This window comes from Manihot esculenta, chromosome 15, assembly GCF_001659605.2.
Source record: "Manihot esculenta cultivar AM560-2 chromosome 15, M.esculenta_v8, whole genome shotgun sequence".
NCBI classification, from domain to species: domain Eukaryota; kingdom Viridiplantae; phylum Streptophyta; class Magnoliopsida; order Malpighiales; family Euphorbiaceae; genus Manihot; species Manihot esculenta.
In genome coordinates this window covers 18,850,747-18,861,456 of record NC_035175.2, presented here as the reverse complement: position 1 = coordinate 18,861,456, position 10,710 = coordinate 18,850,747, and the positions used below count along the sequence as shown (strand labels likewise).

At 26.6% G+C, this 10,710-nt stretch overlaps 1 protein-coding gene across 1 annotated transcript; it reads right to left on the bottom strand.

Annotated features, from left to right (window-relative positions):
• Positions 1-713: 713 nt before the first annotated feature.
• On the bottom strand, positions 714-4,458 carry LOC110602121 (protein NRT1/ PTR FAMILY 2.9). Its single transcript, XM_021739549.2, has 4 exons — positions 4,271-4,458; positions 3,951-4,168; positions 1,897-2,456; positions 714-1,816 (listed from the first exon to the last, which is right to left on the bottom strand). Exons 1-4 carry the CDS (start codon positions 4,374-4,376, stop codon positions 919-921), a joined length of 1,782 nt encoding a protein of 593 aa, XP_021595241.1. The 5' UTR covers positions 4,377-4,458; the 3' UTR covers positions 714-918.
• Between the last annotated feature and the right edge of the window lie 6,252 nt (positions 4,459-10,710).

Below are 10,710 nucleotides of genomic sequence, written 5' to 3'. Positions count from 1 at the left end.
ATACTCCATCAGATTTTATTTTTTCTGCATTCTCCTGATAATCACTGAATGATTTCTCAAGCCGATTTGACTTGTTTTCTTTAGATTTTTCTGAGTTGTTTTCTTCAACCCCTTATTTAGGGGATTTTAGCTTTGCAACTCAGGGCTTTCACTGTTGAGTGCCCATTAAATCCTAAATATTCATTTTTTTTTTCAATCCCAAATTCACAAATATAAATTCAGAACCCTAATTAATAAAAAAAAAAAACTCATTTATTATGCTCTTAAAGCAATTTAGATTGAATTATGTAGAATATATTGTTAGAAAAAATACTAAATTTTATAAAAATACTAATTTTCTATAAATTATAAATTAAATATAGAACGATAGTGAAAAAAAAAAAAAAAGCTCAAAATGTCTTTAAGAGTAAAGCTTAATAAAGTTGAGGGTTAAATATTTTCATTTTGGCTATTTTTTTTTTTGTTGTACTAGGTTTACTCCTAAATTTAATAATTCAAAATAAACCTATATTGGAGAGAAACAAATAGATCCCTAAATAAGAATTCTGTAGCAAATACTGAATATTTTTAAATCATTTATGAACCCTTATTTAATTAAATTATTCATTTTGATCATAAATTGTAATTTGAGCTAATTTCAAAAACTATAAAATTCCCAATTGATTTCAGCCCACCCATCCTACTCTGACCAAATAAAAAATGAGAATTGAGAATTGAGAATTGAGAATTTGAGAATTGAGAATTGAGACTTGTTCTTCTATCTCAAAGACAATGTAAGGAGAAGCAGCAGGGATAATTTATCTGCATTGATACAGATAAGAGCAATAAAATCTTGATTATGTATGAAGCAGCAACTCAAAAAGAGCTAATTTTTCTTCATGGGGACTGCAGATTTGCAAGAGATCTATATAAGCCTATTCACACATGATGCTTCACTGATGATTTGTTAGACATCTCCACTGATCCATCATCTTCACGAACTTTGTATCTGTACCACTTAGCGCACAGCAGAAAATATGCCATATTCACTGTCCCTAAAACTCCAATCACATAATAAAAATGGTCCAATTTCCCCTTGTTAAGATCCTCAGACAACCAATCTCCTGACTTAGTTGCTGAAGTAATCTTGTGGATTGTTGAAACAAGGAGACCACTGAGAAAATTTGCCAGTGCAAGCCCAGCAAAGAATGAAGATCCTGCAATACTTCTCATGTTTTCTGGGAATTGTTTGTAGTAAAATTCTATCTGGGAAACATAGTTGAATCCTTCAGAAAGTCCTGCAAGTGCAAGTTGAGGCACCAGCCACAGCCAAGTCATTGAAGATACTGCACCACCTTTTGGGGAGATTCCCAGAGTTGGCTTGCTGAGAGCAATATCTCTTCTGTGAGATTCCACCAACCCAGAAACAAACATGCAGAGAACTGAAAGAAGAATCCCAATCCCCATTCTTTGGAGAAGTGTGAATCCACCTTCTTTACCAGTAAGTCTTTGAAGAAATGGAACTAAGATTCTGTCATAGATAGGAATCCAAATTGTAAGAGCAAGCATTGTAAAGATTATAAATGTTGCAGCAGGAATTTCAAAGCTGCCAGTTCCTAGACGTCTGTCAAGCTGAAGAGCTTGGAGAACTGCATATGTCTGTTGTTGGATTAAAGGAACATGGTAGATTATAGCTGATGCCCAGATTGGAATTATTCTGACCATGCATTTCACTTCTTCAACTTGCTGAATACTGCAAAGTCTCCATGGATTAGCAGCTGAGCCATCCAAGTTTATTTCATCTTTTTCCGTGACAATTGCTGCCTTGTCAAGAAAACTGCAGGAGATTCAACTTCATGATCAGCAAAACTTACATTCCTGGAAACGAAACTAGATGGAAATTAATGATGAGCTGACCTGAATTGTTCAGTGTGAGAGAGCCTGGAGTTGATAGATTTTGCAGGAACATAGTTGAAAAGAGAAACAGCAGGATTCTGAGGAAGCTTTAAGCCTCGTTTCTTTACAGAAACAACAAGGACTTGAACAACACTAGTGATGGGGCTGCCTTCAGGTTTGACAATAACATAAATTTTTGTTCCGATGAAGAAGACAGCACATGAAAGAAACATCAGAAAGGCAGGAATGGCCAGTCCGATAGCCCAGCTAACGTCAGATTGAACGTAGACAATGCCGGTGACAGAGACCATAACGGCGAAGGTGTAGGTGAAGTAGTACCAGTTGAAGAAGCTGCTCATACCCCTCTTGCCTGATTCGGTGTTGGGATTGAATTGCTCGGCTCCAAAGGCTAGATTGCATGGTCGGATTCCGCCGGCTCCGATGGCTATGAGCCCAAATCCACAGAGAAGAAAGGCCAATTGCCAAATTGATGGGCCTACACATTGACTGCTTTCTTTTCCTACACACTTCGGAGGGTGCAGTGTGGGGACTGCGGCGGTTAGCGCTAGTGCCGACATGCCCTGCACATACAGACAAACGCCATAAATAAATTTACTAAAAATATATAAAGATAAAATAAGTTTGCAATTTTATTAAGCTAAGAGAAATACTAAGAAGTTGAATCTTAATTTCATTGAATTATTAAATTTAGTTCCCTATTTAATAAGAGTTTTTCAATTTTGATATTCATATTTAATTTCATCCTAAATGAGATGAGTAAGTTAAGTTTTAAAGAATTTAAATTTAATTTTTTAAAATTAAGCAAAAATAAGAATTTATTTTAATTTTAAATTAAATATTAATAAATTTAAATTTAATTCTTTAAAAATAAATTTAAATCAACTGAATTTTTATCGAATTAAATATTATATAATTTTATAATCCATCAATTAATATATTGCTCTAATGAATTTTAATTAAAAAATAATAATAAATTTAAAATTTTATAATTTTAGTTAAATAAATGCATTCATTTAATAAATAATAAAATTTTAAAAAATTGAATATTTATCGACTTAAATTTAAATAAATTTAAGTCTGTTTAATTAAAAAATAAATCAAATTAACACTGAAATATTTAATTGAAATAGAAATTAGAAATTAAGAGAGGAAAATTTTAAATCTCTCAAATTTATTGAGATAATTTAATTAAATTAAATTAAATAAATTATTTTTTTATTAAAGAAATTTTAATTTTCTAAGGAGTTAAAAAAAAATCAATAAAAGTAGAAATAATTTTTAAAAATTTTAAATTTATTAATTGAATTATTTCAATTAAATAAGACCTTCTAATCTAGCCAAAATAAAAGTGGTGATTGATAGTTTCCTTTTCAACTCGTTGTAAGCGTGGTCGGAGAAAGGCCAAAATTTCCAACTTTTTCCAACTCATCCAATAACCAAACTAGAAAAACAGGTTGGCTGTCCTCCTCCCACTTGGGTCCCCTTATTTAAAACTTCTCTGACATCGACTTCTGCTTCTTTTATTTTACTATTTTTATTTATTTTTTTTTTTTTCTTTTCTTTAATCATCTAAGAATATTAATTTTATGGACAATCAAAATTATCTAACCCATATCTTAGAGAATCATATTCATCAAAAAGATACCCATAAATATTTTTATAATATTCTATTTTCTTACATGTTATCTTGAAATTTATTTTTTCTAATTTATTAAAAATTAAATTTTAATATAACCCATTTTGAAATTTCAAAATGGCTAAAACATGTCAGTCTAATTTTAAAAACACTAGATGGATTAATAATTTGGAAAATTCGCTTCCAATCTCTTTATAATTACAAAATTACCCTTCAAATTTCTATAATAAAATCTTGCATGGATTTTAATATATTAATTTAATAGATATGGTTGAAATCATAAGCTAAAATTAATTAATTAATTTAATCAATTCAAAAAACTAGGGGATATTAGATATTTTAATTGATTATGAATTAAACTGATTATCTTTTAACAAGCCAAGAAGAAGAAGCAACAGCAAATGAAGAGAGGAAGTACCAGAAAGGAAGCAACAGAAGCAAAACCCAGAGTCTTGTAACGTCCAAAATAAGTATCACAGAGAAAAGCTCCAAGCAAAGGAGCAAGATTTGTTGTGCCATTGAAGATATTAACAAGAGTAGTAGCAGTCACACTCTTCAGATTAAACACTGTGTTCAGATACACCACAAGATTTGTTGAAGATCCCACTGTTCCAAGCTTCTCAAATGTCTCATTCCCTGCACATACATCACAACACAAGACTAAGAAAGAAGAAGAAGAAGAAGAAGAAGAAGAAGAAGAAGAAGAAGTTGTTGATGGCGATATGGATATCAACCCACCAATGATGAAAGGCATGGCTTTGATTCCTCTATAGTTGATGACTGGTTCTTCATCTTTTTCAATACTCTTTTGCTGATCTTGAGCATGATCATTTCCGTTCTCCATGGATTAATTCTTTTCTGCTTTGCAAAGGAGAGAAGTACAGATTAGAGAGGATGTGTTTATTGTGCTGACGATTTCTCCATGGTGCTAATGTGTCTTTTATAGTAACAAGAGGCCGACCTTATTATTTCTTTTTTTTTTTTTTAAATAAGAAAAAAATAATTAAAATTAAAGAAAAACTATGTAATAAAACCATGGTATTATATCAGCATATAGACATGACATAACAAGTAAAAGTCCTCTAAATCGAATTTACCTTCACTCTCATTTACATTATAAGTCCACGTGGATACAGTCACAAGAATTTCTATAATATAATAAAATAAAATTATAATATATAAATAATTTTAATTTTAATTAATTAATAAATTCATAAAAATTAACCATGCTCAAAATTACTCCAAAAGGAGAGGTAGATTCACCAATCAGATACTAACTTATTCCACAGACAACAGGACAGAAAGATAAGTTCAGCAAAGAACAGTAGAAAATCATAGTCTACCCATGTGGCCTAATAAGAACGCCAAGCTCTTTTTTTTTTTTTTTCTCTCCTTTTTAAAAAAAATAAAAAAAATGTTCTCCACCTGTGAGATTTTTTTTTTTTTTTTTTTTTATTACCAACAAGATTGTTAGTGACAGGATTGACTGGGAATAATGAATACTCGTTTAGGACTAGGAGGGCATTGGCAGGTCAAGTTGATATAAATATCAAGCCTAAATATTATTAGCTTAATTAATTGTCTTAATTAGCTACTTTGACACTCCTTTGTAATTTATTTATTTTTATTAATTAGAGTTTGATTAATTATGATCAAGTTGAGTACTAGGAGGCGTATTTTTCAAACAAAGATGATGATGATTCTTTGAACTATAATATAGAAGCAGATTGTGATATTTCATGTAAATAATTCATTATTTGACTTCATTCTCATTTTAATATTTTATTTTTATTTAAAATATTTGACTCTTTTTTTAAAAAAAAAAACAATTCATTAAATAAAAAAATTTTGTTAGTTAATATCTTAATTTTTAAAAAATATTAAAATATTTTTAAAATTTTAAAAAATTTATTAAATTGTAACTCGCACTTTTCCTATGTAGAATAAATTTCAGTTTAAAGTTATTGTTAATATGCAAAATTTGATAGACTTCCGTCACTCTGTAATCGCAGGATCCATAACTAGTTAACTCGGTAGAATTTTTTATCAAATATTCGGCCACATCATTATCTGATATAATGATCATTCAGAAAAATGCTATATTTATTTATTTTATTTTTTTATAGTATAAAATAGAAACAATCACGGAATAAAAAATATGTAAATTTTTTATATAATTACTCTTAAATTTTACATTCACTGTATTTTTCAGTTTGCTTATTTGAGAGTTTGAAATGACTCTTAAATTTTACATTCACTGTATTTTTCAGTTTGCTTATTTGAGAGTTTGAAATGACTGCTGTAGACATTTATCAACTTACGTTCCCTATTTTGCAAGTTTAGCCAATCATAATTACAGCACACTCTATTTTTCGGTTACATCACCTACTAATAAATTTTTTCGAAATTAAAATGTAAATATTTTTAATGGTTAAAATTAAAGAAAATTTTAATTAATATATATTTTAAAATAAAAATATTTTATTGTATATTTTTTAAAATCAAAGTGATCACAATGAATAAATAGTTTTTTTTCATTAAATGTTTGTATTATTTTTGTTGATACATTATTATTTTAGAATAAGAATCTTAGCAAGTTGGCTTATAATCCAAAAGCATTGAGACTAAACACAAACTGAATTGCAGTATTTAGAATATGAGACAATTTGGTCAGGATTTTGATGTTTGTCCAGTTTAATTTTTAATATTTAATATTTAATATTTTACTCTATCTCAAAAGAAGTCATGTGAGCTAAATTTGGGCTCATTTGACCATGTTGTTATTTATGGTACAGTTAGAATTTTTTTTTTTAAATTAATTAAACTTATTTAACATCTTTCATTCAGTTAACAAAAATTGATTTTTTATTTTTTTATTAAGGATAAGTATTACTTATCCAATCAATCAAAGGAAAAATTATTATTTAATTTTAATAATATAAAAAATTCATTTTTTATTTTTTAATTTAAAAAATAAATTAAAACATCTTTAAATTTTAAAAAATTTATTAATTAATTTTTCTATTAATTTTAAACATTAATATCAAAAAAATATTACCATCAACACAAAATAATTAATTGATAATTTCTTTTAAATATTAAAAACATTTTAATATATATTTTAAAATTAAAAAATCAACCACTAATGAATTTTCACATACTACTTAGATTAAATAATAAATAAATAAAACTAATAAAAAATTAATTAATAAAATTTTTAAAAATTTATAAATATTTTAGTATAATTTTTAAAATTAAATAATTAACTAATGTGTTTATTCATATTAAAGAAATTAAATAATAATTTTTTCAATTTAAAATTATTTATATTAAAAAAATTTTTAATATTTTTATTTTATTTAATAAATATTAAAATAAATGATTCGATATTTTTCTCTTTTATATCAAATTAAAGATTACAATTTTATGAATAGAGTAAATATTCACTAGAAATATTTTATCTTTTAATGAATCAAATCGTGCAAACATGATTTAATATTGACCTAATAAATTTAAAAAATATCTTTCATTATATAAAAAAAAGTTATAATTATAAATAATACCGTCTTTAAATTTTCCAAACACTAAATTAAATTATGATATACAAGAGTTGGTGTCAGAATGCTTATATAAAAGGGAAAGAAATCAACATCGGTACTGAATTGAAAACTAGACCTAATTATTTAGGGAAAAGATATTTTGAGATTTTGTCGTTGTGGCAGTCTTTTAGGGAAGATATTGAGCTAAAATTATCAGGTATTTATACACATGGATCATGTAAGCCTATTGCATTAATTCTATAATTATATATATAAAAAAAAAGCAGCAGTTATTATAATTTTTCTTTTGAATATTTGATGTTTCAAGATTTAGACAATAAAGTATATAGTGGTTGAGTAAACTTAGATCGAGAAAAATCTCTTTATTATAGTGACATATGTTTCTATTGTTCAGATTCTAACACATGGATACGTTAGAATTTTTTTTATATCAAACAATTATTTAATTTTTCGACACGTATGTGAATAGGGCTGCGCAGTGACTGGGTCTATTATCTTTTTTTATGTCACGTCACCAAACTGAGTTTCTTCTTACTGGATTTGGACTTGTGAGTGATCCGAATGACTCGACTTGCTCCGCATATTTGAGTTAGAGTTTAAAGTATTAAATCGATCTGTCGGAGTAAACTTGGAGAGTTTTGAGTTTGATTTGTTTTTTTGAACTGATCTTCATCTGAATTGTTGTGGCTCGGCGTACAATAAATATAAATAATTAATAAAGATTTTGTGATGCGAACACTCTTCTTTCCTTTCCCACTTTCAACTACCATTCCAAATTGCTCACTATCCAACTTCAGCCGGTCCAGCATTTTTTACCATCCATCTCTTCAATTCAAAAGGGTCATTTAATTAATTAATATTATATATAAATATAACTAATTTGATTCATGTGCTTATGAAAATATTGATTTTTTTAAAAAAAGTCGGTTCATATTCTAAAATTTTCATTAATAATTAATATTTTATACATAATTTTATTAAAGTATAATTATTTAATTTCTAAATAATCATACTTTATAAAAAGGTCGGCTAATATTTTTTTTTATAAAAATCAGGCGAAAAATATATGATATGATTGAATCCTCTCTTTCAGTGATAATTGATATCTTGGTTTTTCTAGCTTTATCTTTTTCTTTTTCCTAAAGTCAAATTTTGTAGCTCCATTTTCTTGCTAACATCACGTTTTGAAATTTCTGATCTTTACCCCTCAGATTTCTCAACAATACAGTGGAAAGTAGGAACTCTATCCAAATAACGTTTTTATTATTTTAAAAAGTAATTTTAATAAATAAATATCAAAGTCGTTTTTAAAATTATAAAATTAAAAATATATATTTTAATTGAAATTAAATTCGGCTAATGAAAAATGACTAATATTTTATTTAAATTAAAAAAATTGATGGAACTGAATTAATTTAAAATTTTATTTTTTTTCAATTTAATTTAATTATTTCGATTCGATTTGATTTTGATTAGAAAAAAAATTGATAAAATTAAATATATTAGTGATAATAGTATATTATTTTTTCTAATATAAAGATATTAAATTATAATAAATATTGAAAATATTTTTAGTTAAATTTTATAATATTAAAAATAAAAAATTTATTAAAAGTGAAATCGATCAAATCAAATTGATTTGATTCAATTTAATTTATATTTAAAATCAATTCAATTGAAGTTTTATAAAATAAAATAAATTTACAATTTTATTAAAAAAAATTTACAATTAACGGTACTTGGCATTGGAAAAAAATTATTAAAATTAAAATAATGAAAATAAATATAAATAAAGAACGTGTTCCCTATTATTTTTTTTAAAAAAAAAGTGTGAATAAAACATGTTATTGGACTTTTTCTTTTTGAAAAATGTACATTGGACAAATAATGTTATACAAAAATGTAGAAAAAATTGTTCTGGGTTCATATATAAAAATAAAATAAAATATTATTAAAATTATACTAAATAAAATAAAATATTTTTGAAAATTTAAGGATTGGATAAAATTCACTTTTACATGAAAATATCTGTCATTACTTGTAGGCATTGTGTGCACGGAAAATGCATTTTACATGGAAAATGAATTTTTATTCTAAAAGCGGTATTCTCTTTTTCCAATAATATTAAAGGAAAGAACGTGGTTGATTTTCATTTTGTTTTAGGCATGTATTAAAAGGTTACTTCAAAACAAAAGTGGTAGTAATCCAAAATTTGGTATTTCTAAGTTAAAAAGGTAACACATGCTGAACGTTAAGCAACAGTTTAAATAATTAAATTGTTTATGAGCTATTCGATTTAATAAAAATTTAATCAAATTCTATTCGATTTCTAAACGAATTAAATTTAAATTTAATTTTAAAACTGATTTAATAAACGAACAAAACTCGACTTTTACCGTATTCAATTTATTAAAACTCATGAATTCGTCTTATTTTCAAGTTCATATAAATATATTTGAAAAACTTTCATGAGTTATATATAAATTTTTTAAAATTTAATTCTACAGTACTTAATTATACTTTTAAAATGTACAGATATTTAAATTATTAAGATTTAAAAAATTTTTTTACAGGATTTATATATACCTATTTAATTAAAATATTATTAATTTTAAATTTATTAACTTTAGGAGCCATGCATCCATCTATTGAAGACCCTGAATAGATGGCGAGCCAAGTTGATGCCCCACTGTACATGAACATTTCCACCATTGTACATGAACATTCCTTCTCCGACAAAATATCAAACACATGGTTAGTACCTTTTTATTAATCCTTCTGCTATTTACCATCTTAATGTGTTACTGTTTTATGCGGGCTCCTGTTACTTATTTATATTTTGGATCTACTATAGACTAAATTCAAAGAGAGAATCTTTGTTGAATCATCTGATTTTGTTTTTGCTATTTTGCAATTTGTGCGATAAAGTCAATATATTTAATTGGTTGAGAAGAATTAAAGGGTGACACGCTTATATTGACATTGACTTTAGGGCTTTATTTATACACATGAGGTTCAATTTGGAGGTTTCCACCATTCCAAAGTTGAATGGACCACTCCTCCATAATTTTCAGAGCCGACCACTCTCACACGCCTCATTGACCCCCATCATAACTTCAAAGTGGTTCCATGTATTTTGAGCCATACAGCCGCATTTGATTCTCACATCGTTCGTTTGCTGAAAAATATTTTTAATAAAATAAATTACCCACCCTGTAGAGGCCTATCTACAATCTAATTTGGTCGGTTTCCAGATAAAATTGATACTTCAAAAGTCTTAAAGAGGACAGCGTTGCACTCCTAATGAATTTCGCCCATGACCTTTTTTAGCCTAAAAAATTATTCTCCTTTCCCTTTCTGTTTTCTGGTCTCATGTGGAATTAAATTTTATTTATTTTTTATTACTATTTTTGTAAGGAGCAAATGCAAAGCAATATCCTCCACATTTCGAGGACCAATTTAATGGGAAATGTATGGTATCCACTTCCACTCTTTGCAAATTGAAACTTTGCTTTCCTATTACATTAAACACGTCATCATTTTATCACCCTACTGTTGGAATGAATAATTTGATATTATTAGTTAAAGTTCATTTGCAAAGAAAAAAGAGAAAATTAA

What these genes read in the sequence shown, in the direction of transcription:
- LOC110602121 (XM_021739549.2), bottom strand. Translation starts at nt 4,376, where the DNA reads ATGGAGAACGGAAATGATCATGCTCAAGATCAGCAAAAGAGTATTGAA. An exon ending in AGCCATGCCTTTCATCATTG is followed by an intron (nt 4,169 to 4,270) that starts GTGGGTTGATAT and finishes ATGTATGTGCAG; the next exon opens with GGAATGAGACATTTGAGAAG. An exon ending in TCTCACACTGAACAATTCAG is followed by an intron (nt 1,817 to 1,896) that starts GTCAGCTCATCA and finishes AATCTCCTGCAG; the next exon opens with TTTTCTTGACAAGGCAGCAA.